Source organism: Bos mutus, chromosome 27, assembly GCF_027580195.1.
Source record: "Bos mutus isolate GX-2022 chromosome 27, NWIPB_WYAK_1.1, whole genome shotgun sequence".
Lineage (NCBI taxonomy): Eukaryota > Metazoa > Chordata > Mammalia > Artiodactyla > Bovidae > Bos > Bos mutus.
In genome coordinates this window covers 29,860,205-29,882,536 of record NC_091643.1, presented here as the reverse complement: position 1 = coordinate 29,882,536, position 22,332 = coordinate 29,860,205, and the positions used below count along the sequence as shown (strand labels likewise).

At 40.5% G+C, this 22,332-nt stretch overlaps 1 protein-coding gene across 2 annotated transcripts in view; it reads right to left on the bottom strand.

The window, feature by feature from the left end:
* The window catches only part of LRP2BP (LRP2 binding protein), a 34,949-nt gene that overhangs the window by 10,138 nt on the left and 2,479 nt on the right, over positions 1–22,332 (bottom strand). For both annotated transcript variants that reach the window (XR_011462885.1, XM_070364300.1), the window contains exons 3-8: positions 17,312–17,438; positions 16,340–16,452; positions 11,243–11,356; positions 2,202–2,344; positions 2,016–2,121; positions 911–1,134 (exon numbers count right to left, since the gene is read on the bottom strand). Coding sequence is in view for 1 of the 2 variants with exons in the window: in XM_070364300.1 (XP_070220401.1) it covers positions 911–1,134; positions 2,016–2,121; positions 2,202–2,344; positions 11,243–11,356; positions 16,340–16,452; positions 17,312–17,417 (806 nt within the window). In the remaining variant the exon portion in view is untranslated. The remainder of the gene's footprint in view (positions 1–910; positions 1,135–2,015; positions 2,122–2,201; positions 2,345–11,242; positions 11,357–16,339; positions 16,453–17,311; positions 17,439–22,332) is intronic.

The following is a 22,332-nucleotide window of genomic DNA, read 5'->3' as shown; positions in this document are numbered from 1 at the left end:
AGAGTCCATTCCATGTCAGCTGTGATACTGTAGGAAACAGGAACATGGACAATAATGGAAAGTTCCAAAGATTTTTAAAGGACTATTTGAAGTCTTAGTTTTACTCAGATGGGCACTTGGGAGATTTGGGACACTGGAGACCACACTGTCAAGTGGCCTGCTGCCTGGAGCCCATGATGCTGGGGAGGTGAGGGCAAAAGGCGTTCCTTCATCCTCCAGTGTAGATGTCCACTTCACACTGGGTGCCTGTGGGCTCTATGGGAGGGCGTGTAGGGAGGGCGATGTCAGCATGGCCTTACAGCCATTCTAGAGGACACCACAGTCTCTTTCTCCTGGCATGTTGCATTTGTGCATTGTGGATAAAGGTGGCAAAGTACACGGCCTCAGAACAAATTTCCATATCCTTTATGTTAGTGTTGAGTCTTTTAACCTTTCTCATTTGCTGTCCTCATCAAGCTACAGTGTAACTGTGCAGTTACAGAACCTGTGCCTGAGGGTGTAGGAAGAAAAAATATTTCTCATGTGCCAAGCTATGTTACATGCTTTATATTCACTATTATTTTTAATCAAGAAGAAAATACTTCTGCAAGATTGCAAAAGAACAGTCGGTGCCCTCAGAAGTAAAATTTGCTTAAGATCACTTAGCCGGCATATAAAGCAAAGAGCATTGAAATCATGCAGATTGATGGCACAGATGTTTCATCAATCACTATCTGATACAGTAGCCCTGGGCTGTGTGTGTCTGTTTAAATTAAAATCCATTGAAAGTTACAAGTTCAGTCCTCAGTTGCACTGGCCACTTTGCAAGTGCCAACAGCCATCATTTCCAATACTCCAGTGAGTTCTACTAAACAGACCAGGCACAGAACATCTAGTAAGTTTCTGTAAATACTTTTATCCAGTTACTCACCTTTTGGAAAATGCAACACACTTTGTAAAGAACTTCATCTTATAGTAATATTCCACAAGATTCCCTTGAGCATAGACATTGCCACGCTCCGCTGCTTCCCTCAGGCAGTGCAGGGCAGCCTCAGTGTCTTGGCGGATACCTTGTCCGTAGAAGTACATGAGCCCCAGGGCACCCTGGGACTCCAGGTTTCCATTGCCACAAGCTTCTGAATGCCAATAAAATGCCTAAGAAAAAGCACAATTCCATAATATTCACCAGGTAGAATTTAATTCATCTCTAGGACACAGCTCCCGCCTCTTGAACACAGGTCAGGCTGGCACCAGTTTCACAGGCCTCAGAGAGGGTGCTGAGGGAGGCTCCCCTGTTGTCTCCCCACAGTGCAGGCCAGGTCATTGGCTTGAGCTCAGCTATTCAGGTTTTGGGATTTTCAAGTTTTCCAGAGGAAGCACAGAGAAAGTGGGAAACAGGAACCAAGTGTCTGAAAGGCTTTGTGAAGCGGCACAGCAAGGAGACCAGCTGATGATGTTAGATGGCGGCCATCTCTCAGGCCCACTTGGAGCTCTGATAGGATCAAAGACAACCAAGGATACACACCTGCATGAGGTCCAAGCACATCCGCCCTGTGAGTCTGAGTTCACAGGGATTTCCAGGTAGCTGTTCAGCTTTCTGCCAAGGATCTAGGGGGGCGGGGGTGCAGGGAGCGGGTGCTGGTGGTTACGTGCCTCCTACAAGCTTGCCTTGAAAGCCTCATTTCCTCCTCCCTATAAGATTTCTTGGAAACAGCTTCCATCGCTGATGATTAAGACACTGTACTAACTCACCCTCCTCTTTTACCTTTATGGTAGAGTATTTTGTAGGTGTGTTTTCCACAGCACACAAAGTGCTCACATCTGTGGTCTCCTTTGGTAGGAGGCAGCATTCATAGTTGAGGAAAGGGCGAGATGAGCTTGGAGATCCTAATATGTAAGTTTTCTTTACATTTTAAAGAATTATGAGCTATACAGGACTACATACTTACTCCTCACCATCCTCCATTCACAGAAGGAATAGTGAACCAAATATTAATCTACACATGATGCTAGTTTATCAAATGGACCACTGTTACCTTCTCAAGCTCTTTGGGCTCCTTTGTTGAGTAATACAATCCTAGGATACTCTGAGCCTTCACACTAGCTTTTGGGTTCCCATTGTCTGCAGCAAAAAGCCACAGTCTAGAAGAGAAGGAGAAGGTGAGTTATTCTTTGTTTAGAATATTTGATGAAAACAAAATCTTGTTCTTAGGCCAGATTACCTTTCAGCTTCCTTGTCTGATCGTTTAACACCTTTTCCTTCGTAATAAGCTCTTCCAAGGTTGTAAGCTGCTGCAAATTTTAAGTGTCTTGCTTTGGGGCATGGAGAATCAACAATTTTCTTCATATATTCCACTCCTTTTTCCTTCCACAAAAGAAAAGAACAAGACAGAAAGTCCCAGTTCAGTTTTACCCAAATCCCAGTTTAATTTTACCCAAACTAAGTTTTCTGATAATGCCACGAAGCGTTCACGCTCTGACATGATGTAGTCTCAAGTCTGTACCTAACAGTGTGGTTGTCCTGGAGTCTGCAGGGCTAAAGATAAATAAAAGTCCATCTCCCAAGTCAGCGTTCCTAGGAGCTCTGGGATGTAAGGCATTTCTCCCATATTACAGCTTCCACAATTGCATCACCTCTCAGTATGAGTGCCTTTGTCTCTTCTCATGGTCCTTATTTTGAATCAGCACAGTTCTTAGAACTTGTCAAAGTGTAAGAATAACCAGACACTCAAAATTTTAACCCTTACGGGATGCCTGTGAGCCCTAAACCCTGCCTTCTTTCTTTAAGCACACTTTCCCTAGCTGTGCTCAGTGGTAAATTTATATCTTACTACACTCATCTTCATATGATGTCTGTGTAGTCATAAAACACAGAAGACATCCTAACTGCTAATAAAAGGTTTGCCCTGCCTCCGAAAACCCAGACACGAACTGTTTACCAAACCAGGTTCCTCCTGCCCAATGCCCAGCAAGCCAAAACACTGAGACACCAAGGTTTGCAGCAAAGAGGGTTTACAAGGCAGCCAAGTAGATGGGAGAACAAATCTCAAATTCTACCCCCTGCAAGGCAAGGGGTCTGGGGTATTTATGGGATGAAGAAAGCAGCCATTGGAAGCATGTGGAGCAAGGGGAAAGTGACTGGGAAAAGGTGTGGGAGTCTTCTGTTCTGTGCAGGTGTACCTAAGCCGGAGGGCTCTGCATGTTCAAAAAGTCACCAAGCAATGGACACTTGTGCATGCCCAGATGAAGGGCCAATGGTTCCACCCCGTCTGAACCAGCTCAGCTCGAAGTAGACATGCCTGACTCCAGGTTCCTAAAGGAGCTTGGGCAAGCATCTTGTTTAGGCTACATGCTGCCTGGGAGACATACCAGTCTTAAAAGCACCTGGATTAGTGAAGGCAATCAAAATGGATTTGAACGTGGGTTTCTGTCCCCACTTTACCTTTTGACCATTTCTCACTCTTGAGGAATAGGGGCAAGGACAGCTCTGGCTAATTCCTGCTGATAAGGCCTAACATGGGCTTGAATCAATCTCTTAAGCACTTATTTGAGAATATGTTCCTGGTTTCAAGTGAGCATCTTTTTTAATGTGGATGATTTTTAAAGTCTTTATTGAATTTGTTATGACATTGCTTCCATTTTATGCTTTGGTTTTTTGGCTGGGAGGCATGTGGGGTCTTAGCTCCCCAACCAGGAATCAGACCCGCACCCCCAACACTGGGAGGAGAAATCTCAACTGGATCACCAGGCAAGTCCCTCAAGTTAACATTGTGATCCCAAACAAATACCACTTAGGCACCAGCTGTCAGGGTATTCACAGGCCCAACACTGGTAATAAAAATTGTAGATAAATATGTACCAGGTTGGGAGCGGGGACAACTATGTACCCTCTGAGGGCACACAGAATACCAGACATATTAAAACTTAAGACTCTCATCCTTGGGGATTTTACTTTACTGTGAGCCAGGGATCTCTGTCTTATAATACTTTTTACCTATTTGAGTGTCTTGATCATTATCAGTTGACAGAAACACTCAGATAATATGCAAGGGACACAGGCTGGGAAAGTTAAGTGTGGTTTCTGAAATATCTTTGCCAAACAGAACCTTAGCAAGGGGAGATGCCAAAGGTTTGGTTTTCGTTTTTTATTCTGAGGACAGGAGGAGAAGACCAAATTTTCACTTAGTCAAGAAAATACAAAGGACAGGAAATTTACTGATTAGCCTAATTCAACAGTCACACCTGAAGTCACAGTGAAGTTAGGGATGGTCAACAATTAATGACAGGCACAACTAAGGGGTCAGCATGATCAAATACAGAAGGTTTTGGATGACAGCCAAAAGGTAGAGAAATTACCTACTTTTGCCAAAGACTGAAAAATTATGATCACTGAACTGTCCTTCCAAGCCTGGGAGGTTATAAACAAAGAGAAAGCGGAACAAAAAACAATCTGATAACTAATGAGTTATTTAAATTGCTCTCTGAATTTTACTTTCTCAAGCCCACCGCCACAGCAACCCCATTCACCTTCTTTCCCATGGCTTCTTCCTCAATAGAAACTTAAGATCTGTGGGGGGTTCACTGGCCCACTGGGAGCAGCTGGGGTTGATATTCCTCCCGAGTGTGGTTTCCCTCTCCTGGCCAGTTCCTCATAAGGTCCCGTTTGTTGAAGATGAAACTGGGCTTCAGAATGTTTATTCTCCACAACTTCAGTCTAGAGGTTCATTATCTCCTCCTCTAAGAACTTCTGAAAGGGGTTTTGCTGTGCATCCAAAGCTGAGGACCCAAATATGCAGAAGCCGGCCACTCCCAGAGATTCCTGCAGCAGTCTCTTGGTGGGGGCTGCAGCTCTGCCTAGAGCTCCCCTTCTGTCAGAGGGGAAGTCTCTGTCCTTGTGAGAGTTCAAAACCCAAATATTTACCAGAGGGCTGAGAACTCTGCTTTTTCTTGGATACCTGATAGCCTTGTTCAACCAAAAAGGCTGAAATCAAAATCACGTTCTGGCAACTTCCCTGGTGGTACAATGGATAGGAACCTGCCTGCCAATGTAGAGCACATAGGTTGGATCCCTCATCTCAGAGCAACTAAGCCCATGTGCCAACAACTACTGAGCCTGTGCTCTAGAGCCTGGGAGCTGCACTACTGAAGCCCGCATGCCTAAAGCCCATGCCCAGCAACGAGAGAAGCCACCACAACGAGAAGCCCAAGCACTAAAACGAAGAGGAGCCCCTGCTCACCGCAACTAGCGAAAAGCCTGCACAGCAACGAAGACCCAGCATAGCCAAAAAAAATAAAGAAATAAAAATCATATTCTGGTCTTAAGTGTCCTTTGTCTTACTGGTAATCTGAATACCATCCTACCTTCCTCATTTAGTTGAGGGTCCCTTAATCTTTTGCCACGATTTCTCCAAATATGATGGGTGAAGTTTTAAATCCTCGAGGAAGTACTGTCTGGCAGTACTGTTGCTTAACTCTTAGCATCAGATCTTCCCACTTGAAAGCAAACAACTCTTGGGATTTAAAACAAAGAAGTGCAAGAAAAGGCATCTGTCAGCTCTCATACAGGAGACCCACACTTTGCGGACAGATCAGTGACAGTGCAGGGCTTAGGGACTGCCCCATGAGCCTTTTTTACAATCTGACTGCTCTTAAATCCTGTATAAGCCGACCTCAGGTGATGCCCTAACTTATATAGGCCTAGCTCTCTGCTCTTGCTGATCTCTTGTCCACCCAGGCCTCTGGACTCCTCTTTGCAATCTCTCCTGGAATAGCTGCAGGCTCTTCTCTTTGGGGTACAGCCTGCAATTTGCAAGCCTGCTCTGGTGGTACTTTAATGCTCATTTGCCCAGGGGCAAAGGTAACCCTGGTATTTAGTAAATCTCTCAGAAGGGGAATGGGACATTCAGGCATATGTACAAAGTTATGCTTTTCCCCATCTGACAGTCTAGCTCCTGGTAAAGCATTTTCAAGGTTTGTTTGGACACCTCAGCTCAATCCCCAGTAGCCAATTCCTAACATTTAGAGTCAGACACACACATACATGGACAAGCAAGACTAAAACAAAACCATGGCCCTGGGCCTGTGACCCAGATACAGAGGCCTGTAACCTTCCGTACTGTCTGCCAAAGTCCCTCCAAGTGGGCCTCTGGTCCATCATCCATTCAGGGTTGCAAAGACAATCAAGGCATAGTTGTGTTTCTTTAATGAAGTTACTCACCCAAAAGAAGTCTTCCAAACCCAAAAGCCCCAAACCTCCAAAATGTGTTACTGAAAATCAAATCAGGTCTGGCTGCTCACCGCTCAGAAGCCAATACTTGAGAGGCAAGTCTGGTCGAAAGTTTTTTATTCTGGAGGCCAGCAATGGGAGAGAACGGTGGACTCAAGTCTGAAAGCCAACTCCTCACGGACAATCAGTGGGCAAGAACTTTTATAGTTGGAGAAGGGGCTGCATGCAGAACAGCACCGTCAGTTCTGACAGTCATCTTGAAATTGGTCGTGAAGTGGTCTGATCAGTGTCATCTTGATTGTATTAAGTACACTTAATCTTTGGTTCTAGGGTTTGTTTGTTCCCATTTCTCTGGGGCCAGTTCTCATGGCTAGTCTGGTCATCATATATTTAACTTCTTCTACCTGGTGGGGGTTTCGGTGGCTACAAAACAGCTCAAAGGATGTGGTTTAGAATATTATCTGTAGCCCTTGAGGAGGAACTAAAGGGCCTTGGCTTCGTTTAATGGCTGAAGTAGTGTAATTTTGTCTTGTTTTCCTTTGCTTCAACACCTTCATTTCTCTGAATTCATTCTTTGAAGTTTTTCTCCACACAAAAGGCAGGCAGAGGATGTGGGGATGGGGAGCGAGAGCCATAGGGTCTGCTCGTCCCCAGGTCCTCAGTGCCTGCAAGGGGCCAACGAGCCACAGGTGAAAGCTTTATTTTTACTTACCTCTTGGCTGCCTCACCACATCTGTTACCAAACTAGATTTGTCTTGCCAGACACACTGCAAGCCAAACACTGAGACACCAAGGTCTGCAGCAAAAAGAGGGTTTATTTGCAAGGCAGTCAAACCAGAAGACAGGAAGAACAAACCTCAAACCAGCTTCCCAAGGCAAGTGGCTTCAGGTATTCACAGGATAATGAATAACGCAGCATGGCAGTTGGAGATGTAGGGAGCGTGGAGGGCATGGGGAAAGGTGCTGGTGACTGGTGGATAATTATCGCTCTGCGCAGGTGTAACTAAGCTACAGGCTTCTGCACATTTAAAAGATCACCAAGCAATGGACACCTGTGGATGCCCAGCTGGAGGGTGGGTGGCCCCACCCAGTCTCAACCAGCTGCTCAAACTAGATGCAGCTGACTCCCAGTTTCTAGACAACCACTTGGGCAATGGTTTATGGTTTATGCTCATGCTGCCTGGAGGGCATGTTAGCTTTAAAAAAACTTGACAAATGAAGGCAGGTGAAATGGACTTAATCCTCAGTTTCAAAACCTTCAAAGTCACTCCAAAGAAAAAAATAATATTTAATGTCATGTACAGTTGTGTATGCTTCTTTCTAACTTTTACCCCTCACTGCTCTCTCAAAATGCTGTTCTTGGCTAAACAACACAGTAAAAGATGAGAAAATAAAGCGTTTTACTGAGTCCCAGATCACATGGATCTATTTCTGTGAGTGTGTGAGCAGGTGTCTACCATTCCACCCCAGCTTGTTAGTAAGAGAGAACTTAAGGTACAACCACAGTAGAGTGACGTGTTTGTGCAAATCCTCCCACAGATGGCAGTGATTAAACTGGGACCAAACATATAGAACCACTTTTTAAAGGCACTAGGAAGTTTACCAAAGCAAACATAAACTGGAAAAGGAGTAACTCTTGAAAACTGCAACCGAAAGGGATCCTTGAAATTCAGTAAACCCCAGAGAGGATACATAAAAACCCTCTCCTAGGCACACATCATAGTCAAACTGCTGAAAGCTATAGACGCCTTGCAAAGCAGCCAGAGAAAAAGGCCACATTACATACAGGAAACATAATACAAAGCTTCCCTGGTGGTTCAGATGGTAAGGTATCTGCCTGCAATGCAGGAGACAGGTTCGATCCCTGGGTTGGGAAGATCCCCTAGAGAAGGGAATGGCAACCCACTCCAGTACTCTTGTCTGGAGAACTCCATGGACAGAGGAGCCTGATGGGCTATAGTCCATGGAGTCACAAAGAGTCAGACACAACTGAGCGACTAACACACAATACAGAGACTGACTTCTCATGAGAAGCCAGGAGATTTTAGAATGGCATTTTTAAAGTGGAGTAAGAAAGAGCTCAACCCCAAAACAATTCATTAGAAATGAAGGTAGACTGAAGACATTTTCAGGTACTCACAATTGGAGATAACTCATCACCTGCACATTATGCAAAAAATGCTCCTTAAAGGAAGTTTTTCAGGTTGGAAAGAAATGGAATACAGTGCCAAATGGGAACCCACCTTGATAGGAAGGACTGAAAAGCCCCAGACATGGTAAATATGTACAAATATAAAAGATACACAGGCACATATATACATACTGGTGTGTATGTATTTTTTCCTCTCAATTTCTTTCCAAAGATATATGATTACAGTAAACATAACTATTTTGTACTTGAGGGTTTATAATGTAAATTTCAAGACATTTCAGGTCTACCACACAAAGCACATTTGGTTCAACCAGACTTTGGGCCAAATTAGTCTCAAGAACAACTCAGTAAATTTATAAAGTGATAAAAATTAAAAGAATTTGCTCTTTGCTCCTTTACCTTGGGGTTAACTGAAGAGACCTACAGAAGCCATCTTCCTTTTTGCTCCTCTGGTCTCCATATGTAATCACATTGAAGTCATTCTACTTTGTGGAGTTGCCATATCCCAACCCATTGAATCTACCAATTTTCCTGATCTGTCCACACCTTCATGTTCTTCCCACATTATCAATTTATTCTATATCTGTCACTGTACTCTTTGTCCCTCTTCCCTCCATGACACTCACTCATGAGGCAAATACCCTATTTCTCCCTACTCTGCTGTACTTAAAACCATTGAACATGGCTAGAAAAAAAATAACCATGCTAACAGGTCCTTCTTAAAATTTATGAGTATAAATTTCAGAGCAAGCTCTCAGCCCTCACAAGTAATTCTATCAATTTGTTTCAACAGTAGTCTCTCCCACTTATCTTGAAGAGGGGATACTATTTCAAACCTTCTTTCTCTTCAAACTTCTGCTCTCCCTGCTCCCACTCCTCAGTCTCAGCTCATGGCTTTGATTCTTAAAATATTTTTATAAAAAGTATGGAACAGTTCATGAGTTTGTGTGTCATCTTTGCACAGGCTCTGCATACATGCTGCTAAAGCAAACACATGGCCTCACTTTTATTTCACTGAGAAAACAGAAAAAATGGAAAGTAACACCAAATCTATGAATTTACCTGATTCATCATTTAGGGAGAGGCAGGCAGCTGGCTATGTGGATCTCAGAATTCGTTTCTGGTATGAAGACAATGATCGGAAAGTTTTTAGAAAGTATGTATAGATAAGTGTCAGCCATGAGACTGGATGAGCCTACTCAAGGAGAGAGTGAAAGGAGGCAGGAAGGGCTGAGGCCAAGGCTCTGACATATTTCAACATTAGATGGGAGAGAAGCAGCTAGCACAAGGGTCTGAGGAGTGGCTGTGAAGAGGCAAACAGAAAAAACTGTATTTCAAATATACAAACAATGGTAGAATGATGTGTGCAAAGTATGAGGGAGAATCAGATGAACTAAAGATATCTCAGATGCTAAGGGGGGAGGGTGTTGCAAGGAGGGTATGGTCAGCTGTATTAAATTTGGAGTAAATGCAGGCAATGTAGTAATGGATACTGCAGGTTACTAAACTTTCAAAAATTAAACTATACGTAGGTTACAATGAGTATCTTTCAATTAATGCAAATATTTATTTTTACCATTCATTTCTTCATAGGGTGCAATGATTATAAATATGGAAAAATGAAGAATTTCAGGAATTAGAGTATGGTCCTCATTATTAACTTTATACAAGATAAAGTCAGGGAGGAAAATGCTTCTTGGACACTTACTCCATGTGCCCTGTGTTAGTTATTTTTATGTGTTGTCATCCAATCTCATTAACAACTATATGAGTTAGGTTAATGAGTTTTATTTTTTATGCTGCCTCCAATGGATTAACCTGGTAATGTATCCTTAAAGCTTTGTACTGATAAAAGTTCTGAGACTATGTCTGGACTTAGGTACTTCTTTGTAGCTGATTGGGTTATGATCAATCATCAAGGCTGGCCATGACCAAAGGAGAGGGGGAAATGACAGATGTATTTCTGAGATTACTTATCTTCACTTTACAAATAAGGACACTAAAGCTAGAAATAATTTTCCCAAGATTATACTGCTAATAGGTGGCGAAACCAAGATTTGAAACCAGTGGTAAAGCCAAAATTTGAAAGCCTGTGTACTTTCACATTTTAGAATTTGTAATAGACCTGTATATATAGGACACCCTTGCAAGTGAATACGGGGAAACTAAATTCTAAATATCTTTGAAAATTTAAAAAATAAATTTCATAGGAAATTTCTTTGTAAGATGAGGCAAAAAAAGGGGAAATAATTAAAAAATGAAAACCATATAGCATAGAGAAAATCGTACTACTGATCTCAAAATCTCATAATTTAACTTATTCTTTCATCTTCAAGCATGCCAAAAATATGAGGCCTAAAAATACTATTGATATACAATAGATTATTATACAAGTATTTAAATGAAAATGTAGACTATATCTATTGACAATGAAGGACATTCAAAACACAGGTGGAAAAAAAAGATTACAAAACAGTAATGTATACTTGGTCTTATATTTTTAAAATGTAGGTGTGTATACACACATATAATTTTTTTCTGCATAGGGCAATACATGAAAGAATAACTCTACAGTAATAACTATAATAACTTCATATTTGATAGGAAAATTTGGAGTGATCTTAATTTTGCTTATTTTCTAACTTCTCTCCATGTTCATGTAGCTTTAAAATAACTTTTAAGAACAAAGGAAAACATTTTAAAACATAAATGTTATTGATGGCTAGTGGTAGCAAGGAGGGGGCAAAAAGAAATTTTGTTTTCATGTAAATGCTGAAAGAACAGATAATTATTTAAATATGAGTACAGATATATATTATTAAAATATAAATAATTTTAAATCCAGAACCATGAAATCTTAAACACTGAACAAAACAATAACTTACAGAGTCTGCAGCTGTCCCCAGGCCATCATAATACATCACTCCTAGCTGGTAAGTTGCCTGATGATCCTTTTCCCTGATTTCTTCAAACTGTTCTAATGCTTCTTCATACCATCCCTGTAAGCTCCCAGGAAATACTGAATTATTTTCTTTATTATCTTAAAGTAATCACAGATACTTAGTTCCCACCTAAATCTAGCTAGCAGCACCAAATAAAGACAGAAACAAATTTATGGAATTTACAAGTGAGCCATTGACAACAAACAACACACTATAAAAATCAGTAAAACAAACCTAAACATGGCAACTGAGGGAAGTAACAAGGAGGAACCTAGGAGGGACTTGCTTTGACTTGCACTCTTATTCTTGGCTACTACTGAACTACCCTCTAATGATAGCCTAGCTCGGTGCTCATCCCAGCCTGCCATATTACTCATCACTCCCAGAATCTGAGAAACTTCAGAGTTGGGGCCAAAGTCTCTGAGAAAAGATAAGCATCAGGACATCCATTATTATTAAATCTCCACTCTAATATGGCTCTTCCAGTTTTGCCATTTTCTAGCTAAAGAAGACACCGAAAAGCAAATGTGTGATTCTCAAAAATTATCTTCCTCCCATATGTCCTATAGAAACCTCCATGTCACAAGTCATTCATTTAAGGCTTCTTAGCATCATAGGATATAATAAGAAATATGCTAAAGTGTAAGGAACAAACATGGAGCTTGTATCTTAGTCCCCCATGGAAAATGCCTTACATTAAAGACTAAATCATTTGTAATAGTGGAAAAAGAGTCTCTGAGTTGAAAGGTCAGTGAATGAGAAGGCCTGACAAAAACAACTTTTGGAAAACACAGAAACTACTGAATTTCTCTTTTCCTAAACTGTAATTAATCAACAAATTGATAAAAGTAATAAAAATTGCATCAAAATGCTAACAATAAGTAAATGACTTGTAAAGATTCATTCTATTTTCTGGCTAATGTTTGGCCAAGATACGAAGGCTGGAAAACTCAGAATACTCTTATACAGAGAAAGAGAAGAGAGGACCTTACAGTTTTTGTGATTTTAAATGTCATACATGCTGGAAAATCTCAGATATATATTTACTTTGAACTCTGACTTTTCTTTTGAGATCTAGAGTATCACATGTAGTTTCTACTTTGAAACCTTATAGTTGGATGACGAAGGGGAATCTTAAACATAAAATGTCCCAAAACTGAACTTTTGATGGTTTCCTCAAAACTCACCCACTTTTCCATTTTTCAGTCCATGCCACCATTACTTGTATCTCCAAAATAAATCCAGGACCCAGTTCCACTGCTACCACTCTGGTCAAGACCACCATCCTCTCTTGCCCCAACTAGTATAATTTCTCTCTAAACTGGTCTTGGTTTAATGCTTCCCTTCCAGTCCATTCATCACAGTCTCAAAACACTTCCTAGAACTTCTCATTACTTTTGAAACAAGGTTCGTCTAGAGCCCTTCAGTTCAGTTACTCAGTCGTGTCCAACTCTTTGTGACCCCATGGACTGCAGCATGCCAGGCCTCCCTGTCCATCACCCACTCCCAGAGCTTGCTCAAACTCATGTCCATTGAGTCGGTGATGCCATCCAGCCATCTCATCCTCTGCCATCCCCTTCTCCTCCCACCTTCAATCTTTCCCAGCATCAGGGTCTTTTCCAATGACTTAGTTCTTCGCATCAGGTGGCCAAAGTATTGGAGTTTCAGCTTCAGCATCTGTCCTTCTAATGAATATTCAGGACTGATTTCCTTTAGGATGGACTGGTTGGATCTCCTTGCAGTCCAAGGGACTCTCAAGAGTCTTCTCCAACACCACAGTTCAAAAGCATCAATTTTTTGGCGCTCAGCTTTCTTTATAGTCCAACTCTCACATCCATACATGACTACTGGAAAAACCATAGCTTTGACAAGATGGACCTTTGTTGGCAAAGTAATGCCTCTGCTTTTTAATATGCTCTTTAGGTTTGGTCGTAAGTTTTCTTCCAAGGAGCAAGCATCTTTTAATTTTATGGCTGCAGTAACCATCTGCAGTGATTTTGGAGCCCAAGAAAATAAAGTCTGTCACTGTTTTCACTGTTTCCCCATCTATTGGCCATGAAGTGATGGGACCAGATGCCATGATCTTAATTTTCTGAATGTTGAGCTTTAAGCCAAATTTTCCACTCTCCTCTTTCACTTTCATCAAGAGGCTCTTTACTTCTTCACTTTCTGCCATAAGGGTGGTGTCATCTGCATATATGAGGTTATTGATATTTCTCCTGGCAATCTCGATTCCAGCTTGTGCTTCATCCAGTCCAGCATTTCTCATGATGTTCTCTGCATATAAGTTAAATAACCAGAGTGACAATATATAGCCTTGATGTACTCCTTTCCCGATTTGGAACCAGTCTGTTGTTCCATGTCCAGTTCTAACTGTTGCTTCTTGACCTGCATACAGATTTCTCAAGAGGCAGGTCAGGTGGTCTTGTATTCCCATCTCTTTCAGAATTTCCCACAGTTTGTTGTAGTCCACACAGTCACAGAAAACTATAGTCAGTCTAATCACGCTAGGACCACAGCCTTGTCTAACTCAATGAAACTAAGCCATGCCCTGTGCAGCCACTCAAGATGGGCGGGTCATGGTGGACAGGTCTGACAGAATGTGGTCCACTGGAGAAGGGAATAGCAAACCACTTCAGTATTCTTGCCTTGAGAACCCCATGAACAGCATGAAAAGGCAAAATGATAGGATACTGAAAGAGGAATTCCCCAGGTCGGTAGGTGCCCAATATGCTATTTGAGTGAACTCTGGGAGTTGGTGATGGACAGGGAGGCCTGGCGTGCTGCGATTCATGGGGTTGCAAAGAGTCGGACACGACTGAGCGACTGAACTGAACTGAACTGAACACAGTCAAAGGCTTTGGTATAGTCAATAAAGCTGTAGTAGATGTTTTTCTGGAACTCTCTTGCTTTTTCAATGATCCAATGGATGTTGGTAATTTGATCTCTGGTTCCTCTGCCTTTTCTAAATCCAGCTTGATTATCTGGAAGTTCATGGTTCACGTACTATTGAAGCCTGGCTTGGAGAATTTTGAGCATTACTTTGCTAGCATGTGAGATGAGTGCAATTGTGCAGTAGTTTGAGCATTCTTTGGTATTGCCTTTCTTTGGGGTTGGAATGAAAACTGACCTTTTCCAGTCCTATGGCCAGTGCTGAGTGTTCCAAATTTGCTGGCATATTGAGGGCAGCACTTTCACAGCATCATCTTTTGGGATTTGAAATGGCTCAACTGGAATTCCATCACCTCCACTAGCTTTGTTTGTAGTGATGCTTCCTAAGGCCCACTTGACTTTGCATTCTATTCACATTGTAGAGCTCGCCAAAGTCTTCTTCATCTCAGAAACGTTGAATTTGTTTTCCCTTCTACCTGGAATGTACTTCCCTGTGGCTGTTTGCATTGCCTGTTTCCTTAAATTTCAGTTTCAACAACAGGTCTTTCTGCCCTACCCCTAAGTTATTCTCTATCAGAGTAGCCAGTTAATTGCTTTCACAGTACTTTTAATGTATTTGTAATCATATATTAACTTGTTATCTTCCTCTTGACTATAAGCTCCATGAAATGGGGACCTTTCTAATTCCCTCACCACTGTAGAGTTAGTACCTAGCATAATAGTAGCAAATACTTATAAAGCACTTATTAAGTGGCAGGCCCTATTAGTAAGTATTTTTACAATTAACATATCCTCGTAATAGCTCTATGGCACCCCACTCCAGTACTCTTGCCTGGAAAATCCCATGGACGGGGGAGCCTGGAAGGCTGCAGTCCATGGGGTCGCTGAGGGTCCAACATGACTGCGACTTCACTTTCACTTTTCACTTTCATGCATTGGAGAAGGAAATGGCAACCCACTCCAGTGTTCTTGCCTGGAGAATCCCAGGGACAGGGAGCATGGTGGGCTGCCATCTATGGGGTCGCACTGAGTCGGACACGACTGAAGTGACTTAGCAGTAGCAGCAGCAGAGATGAAACTGAGGCACTAAGAGGTTAAGCCTTTGTGCCCAAGGGTATAGTTAACAAGCAACAGAACCACAATTGAACCTATGTTCAAAGCTGAAAGATCATTCTCTTAAACATTATGCTACGTGATTCTCAGAGTGACAGGTACGTGATGAGTCCTCAACAAATATTTGTTGCCAGAATGAAGGAAGGAGCCATAAAGAGATTAGTAAGTGGGATATAGGTGAAGGGTTGCCCAAGCATTCAAGAGATAGTGAGGGGCAGGGGACAGCTGATCCCTTTTTGCATCTTCCCTTGGGGTTCAGTGAACAATTGAAGCTATACTGCTGAAGCTGGAGTGATACCTTGCACAGGTCTACCTAGACCTACTTTGTAAATTTCAGCATAATGTGGATAAAGAGGGAAATTCTCTCCTTGATCCATACAGAAACTTACTTAAAGCTACCTTTGCTGCTGCTGCTGCTAACTGGCTTCAGTCGTGTCTGACTCTGTGCGACCCCATAGACAGCAGCCCATCAGGCTCCACCGTCCCTGGGATTCTCCAGGCAAGAACACTGGAGTGGGTTGCCATTTCCTTCTCCAATGCATGAAAGTGGAAAGTGAAAGTGAAGTCGCTCAGTCGTGCCCGACTCTTAGCAACCCCATGGACTGCAGCCTACCAGGCTCCTCCATCCATGGGATTTTCCAGGCAAGAGTACTGGAGTGGGGTGCCATTGCCTTCTCAGTACTATTAATTGATAAGAATCAGGATTTTTAATTGTTAATAATAAAATACTTTACAAATGACACTGAATATTTTAGCAAAATATAAAAATTAGACTTTTTATTTATTATGTGCAAATGGATTTCATAACAAAATGACTCCCATAAATGACATTCATTAGAATGACTTTTATGGAGAAAGGTCGAATAGCTCTGTAAGCTGGGACCAGCGTATCATGATCAAAGCCACAAACACAATCTAGGGAATTTGACATAACTTCCCTGGCTTAACAATGGTAAGGAACTCTATAGGAAACTTTGTATGAAGATCTAACAATGGCTTTATATGAAATGAAAATAAACCCACAAAAACTGGTACCTCTTCAAAGTACAGTTGACCTCGTAGAAAATATGCCATAGTATCCCCTCTTCTTATCCTTTCTTTCAAGAGCTGCAAGGCCTTATCCACCAAATTAGCATGGCTGTAATGATCTGGTTTTTAAAAAAGTAAAGAATTCCATCTTTACCCATACAATGTGAATTTTTTCTCTTAAAGTAATAAAGTATATAGAATTCATCTGACATTGTTTATACTGGCTTCCTTCCTAGTTCTCATTCCTAAAACTGACCTCCTTAGTTCAAGGAAAAAGCACCACCTTAGAAAAAAAGAAAGCACTATCACACCAGACATTGTACCTTATATAATTAAGAAGTGTATTGGTGGGCTGTCACACTAACCCTCTTTCCTACTAGGCAGGAGCTCTAGCAATGTAGTCCGTGTGGAATTCTTTAGACAAAGCTGGCCTTTGTGTGAAATTCTTAATTTCAGTCTTAATTAGAACTACTCTAACTAAATGATCTAACCATCCCCAATTTAATTTTTTTTAGGTCTATAGAAAAAGAAATGGTAGCTTTAAATGCCTATTTCAAATAAAGTATGGTACTGTCCTCTCTAACAGAAGTGACATCTGGCTTTGTTTTTTTCAAGAAGGGTGTTCTAAAGTCCTGAGAGTAAAACCAGGAGCAGGATTTCATGATGAAACTTCTTCACTGATGATCTGCTACCAGATAAGCTGGGTAGCAATTCCACAAATTCTTACAGAAAAGCTAGAAAGGACTGTAAACTTAACCACTTCCTTGCCAGCAATAAGACTCATATTTCCTGTCTCTTTCGCTCTGGTGTACGTAATTAACATTTAGTGAAAATATCATCAGGACTTGTACCAGTCTCTTCCTTTCTCCACTGGAAGAATTAACCACTTCCTCTCCAGCAATAAGACTTGTATTTCTTGTCTCTTTGGCTCTGGTGTACATAATTAACTTTAAGTGAAAATACTATCAGGACTTGTACCAGTCTTTTCCTTTCTCCACTGGAAGACTTGTGCATTCTTAGCAGCGAAGTGGGATAAAGAAGTATATGAGGGGTTCTTGGGCAACTTTTCACTGGTCAACTTCATCCTGTCTCCACAGTGGGTATTCTGTAAAAGAGAGTAAAATAATAATATGGTAGAAATATCTTCCTCCAGGAAAATGCACCAAGAGATTCCATTTCCACTTGACAGAAAGAGCATCCTCCCCTCATCACTGAGGGATAGGGCACCAAACTAACAGCCCTGGTATATGAGCATTCCTTCTTAGGAAACTAGGACCTTTCAGAGCTAAGAGAAGCCCTAGTCCATGTCTGTTCCCACCGCATGGAGTCAATGATCAGGGCTATCTGCAAGTCCTCTCTGGCTGGGAAATACATGCTCTAGCAAGTCATGTCACCCACCACAGCTGCTGCCACTAGTAGGAATTGGTGACACTGCTCATAGGTACAGTTCTTGTGCACCAGTGCCTTTCCATTAACTGAAGCTCATCAAACTAATCCATTTTAAATGAAAGCACCTATTTTACCTGGGAATACACTTTACTTTAACTGTGTTGTTCAGTTTTATCTTTCCATCTGTAATGGGTTTCCATGTTATAAGGTGGATCACAGTTGAATGGAAAATCAGAGCCTTCATATAAAATGTAGAGGCCACCTCATGTGGGATGAAGGAGTCCAGGTTGGCCTAGGCTGAGGGTAGTGAGACCGCAAACTCAGTTGTTGCTACGCTTTTTTGTTTACTCCATGGAATTCCACTGTTACAGCATGCTCTCACCAATCAGGAACAGGCTTCCAGTAAAGCTTCCTGATTGGTGGTGAAGAGAACTCAATAGATCTTTAGTATGACTGGAAAGCCACAATCATACAATTTTATGATACTATTTTGGACAATAAATTGCTTTGTTTATGAGAAGGGAATGGCAACCCACTCCACTATGCTTGCCTGGAGAATTCCATGAATAGAAGAGCCTGGTGAGCTACAGTCCATGGGGTCGCAAACAGTCAGACATGACTGAGCGACTCACACACACACAATGAGAATAAAGTGCAGAAAGGGAGATAAATCAGTATACCAGAGGAAAAAATCACCAAACTATCTGTGATTTTCATTTTTTTTAAGAGTTAATTTTCTCATCTGTAGTTTGGATTACAAATAGTTTGAACTAGAGGATTTCAAAATATCTGTTCCTAGATGTGTAAACTTCTTGGATTATATGATTCCAAAAACCTATGGTTGTACCAGGAAATATAGAAGTTTCCAAAGAACTTTAGGGTGAAGCAGTATTAGGTGAAGTATTTAGAAGAACTAAGACAATCCAAATATGATGATGTTCACAGCATGTTTCTGTTATCTCTGAATTGTCAGCATCTTGACTCTTGTGCTTTGGGGCCATCAGTAACTAAATAAGGGTTACTCGAACACAAGTAAATTTGATAACCCAGGTGGCTACTAGGCGACTAACCTGGACAAAAGGGGTGATTCACCTCCCAGGAGGGATGGAGTGCGATTTCATCACACTACTCAGAGCAGCATAAATTTAAAATTTATCAATTGCTTATTTCTGTTATTTTCCATTTAATATTTTCAGATGATGATGGGCCTGAAACCACAGGAATTGAAAATGCAGGTAACAGGGGACTACTGTAATTTCCTCTTTCTGTTCCAGGATCCCATAGTCATCATGTCTCCTTAGCCTCCTCTGGTCTATGACAGATTCTCAGGTTTTCCTTGTTTTTAACAACTTTGACAGTTTTGTACTGGCCAGATATCCTGTAGAATGTTTCCCAATCAGGGTTTACCTGATATTTTACTCATGGTTAGACTTGGGTTATGGACTTTGGGAAGATGCAGAGGTGAAGTATCTTTTCGGCAGACCGTATCAAGGGTGCATGACTTATTACTGATGATAATAACAAACACTTGGCCAGTGCAGTGTTTCACAGGTTTCTCCACTGTGAAGTTACTTCCCCTTACTTCCCATACTCTACTTTTTGGAAGCAAGTCATTATGCAGAGCCCACACTGAGGAGGATGGGGTGAGGTAAGGATTAACCTCTACTTCCTGGAGTGAGGAATGTCTAAACGATGTGTTTGGAATGCTTTTGTAAAGAAGAGCTGTCTTTTTCCTTACTCCTTTCCTCCCTATCTATCCATCTTTATCAGTTATCTATTGAGTTGGCCAAAAACTCCATTTGAGTTTTTCCATAAGATGTTACAGAAAAACCTGAACGAACTTTCTGACCAACCCAGTATCTATTCTTTGTGCCATAATATCCTGGAGCAGTAGTTGTTTAGAATAGCTATATAATTTATCATCTTTCCCAAGAAGTTTGAGTAAGCAAGGCTGGAAGGGTTTATACAGTATAAACTAGGCACAAGAAGAATTTCTTTGTGGGAAATCCTTTTGCTTTTACGTGTGCTAGTCATTCAGTGGTATCCGACTCTTTGCAACCCCATGGGCTCTTAACTCTCCAGGCTCCTCTGTCCATGTGATTTTCCAGGCAAGAATAGTGGAGTGTGCTGCCAGTTCCTTTTCCATTTACAATCATACTAGGATCATATATGGATTTCCTGACTGCCTATGCCAATGAAGGTCATAATTATATTGATTAGTTCAAGTAATTTTCAATCTGTGGATTTAAAAAAAAAACTGTTAAAAATCAAAGAACAGTTATTGAAATTCCAGCTCTGGCTATCATCTTCTGTCTTTGAAAAGTTTTCTTATTTGCAGTGATATATTATCTTCAGTGTATGAGCTATAGAAATATATCTGCCACACATCTTTATTAATAATTAATATCTAGTTACTTTTAAGACTCACTGGAATCTGGTCAACATTAATATAAATAACAGGGCACCTAGTTGGCAATAAATAATTGAAACATCATATTCAGAAATGTCTGAGGAATATTGAATATGTTTGGGGGTTATAAAATTCTCAAGAGATCTAAATAATACATGTGAAACCAAGTCAACTATTGAGATTTTTAGTTTTACTTTATATTTCTTCATTTGCTTTAGAGCTAAATTTCTCTATAGCATTATTGCTAAATGTATACAATATAATTAAATATTATACAATAGTGATAAATGGGGATTAGAAGGTATTCCCAATTACTCCTCCTTTCAATGCTATGCATTTAGGGAATGTTTTCTAGTCATCTTTTTGGCCAATAAAGGCAAATAGAAAATAGATGAAATTAGCCTAATTCTAATTAATTAGCCTCTCCACCAAATACTTTAATAATTTTCACCAATTGGCACATATTCATTCATTCATTAAAAAGGAACTCCTCGAATAGAAGGCATTGGACTAAGCACTGTGGGAAATTCAGTTCTAGAAACAAGGCTACATTAAGTCATCATTAAATGAAAGTGTTTTTCAATGGATTGTAGTCATCTTCTCTGAGGATTCATTTTGCTTTAAAGCAGTCAATCTTAGTAGCTTTGAACTACCAAAGATGACCACAATTCTTTAAAATATAGGTATAAGAATGTGGGCTCTAGAGTCAAATTGCCTGAGTTCCAGCTCCACTCCTTAATAATGATCTGATCTTAGATAAATTATAGAAATCTCCCTATCAGTTTCCTTTCCTATCTGTATTAACCATGGGGCATAATAAGTGCCCAATTAATGTCAATGTAGCTCAACACAATAACATATTGGAATAGATATTAGTGTTTATTTAATATAACTTCTCATTTGTATATCTTTATTTCACATCACTGCTATATGTGTAACATATATGGCAACCAGACTGAATTACACATAATTCTCAACACTGGAAGATATTTAACACTTCTTATAAATTCTCTTCCTCTTCTGGATGACCTAGCAAACTCTTACCCTTCAAGTCTTAGTCCACACATCTTTCACTCATTTGGTCACTGAGTCATCATTCAACCTTTTTTTTTTTTTAAACTCACTCTAAATGGCACCCTTTTGGAAACACAACTACCAGCAAGCTACACATAAGTAGAATTGGCAATGCTTGGAAGAGTGACTATTCCATATGCTTCTTAGACCATCTACTACTTTAGAAAATTGATCCCACCTGCTGTATGTTCTGTAAAAACTCCAGTCCCTTGCCAGTAAGATACTGTCCCCCAGTGACACACACACACACACACACACACACACAAAGGTATAAATGAACTTAATTGACAAAACAGAAGTAGAGTAACAGATTTAGAAAACAGACTTATGGTTACCAGGGGATAAGTGAGGAAGGGATAAATTGGGAGATGGGGCTTGTAGTATACACACACTATATAAAATATATATATATATATAATAGATATAAAATAGTATATAAAATAGACAATAAAGAACCTACTACATAGAACAGGGAACTCTACTCAATACTCTTTAATGGCCCATGTGGAAAAAGAAACAAAAAAAGAGTGGATATCTGTATATATGTAACTGATTTACTTTGCTGTATATCTGAGACTAACACAATATTGTGAATCAACTATACTCCACTAAAAATTTAAAAATAAAGAAAAAAACAAAAAAGAAAAACAAAAGAAAAACAGATACTGTTCTCTGAATGTATTTATCCTGTATACTTCTGTACTCCACCAGCTCTATTCAGTTTTCAGAAAGCTTTTAGGCCCATTTCTAAGAGTAAATCAGATACATAGCTGAGACATAAAGAGTTGTTTGGAAACATTATGAGCTATGGACAAGTATGCAGTGATTAAAGGGACAAAAGCTTTAAAAACTACTTACAAAATTCCCTTTCCTTGTGAAATTTAAATATGTCACAGGAAGTTAACAATAATTACCAGACTTAATGCATGCTGAACAGAATCTTGTTTTCAAGAAAAAGGATGTAACGTGGAGGTGCATGTATCACAGAAATATCCCATTTCATATGTTAACTGCAAAACATATATTTTAGAACTCTAAGGACTTCTTCAATGACACCTTGTATTAGTTAGGAATTCTTGAAAATGAACATCTGTGCAAACTTGAAGCTTAATTATATGTCTTGAAA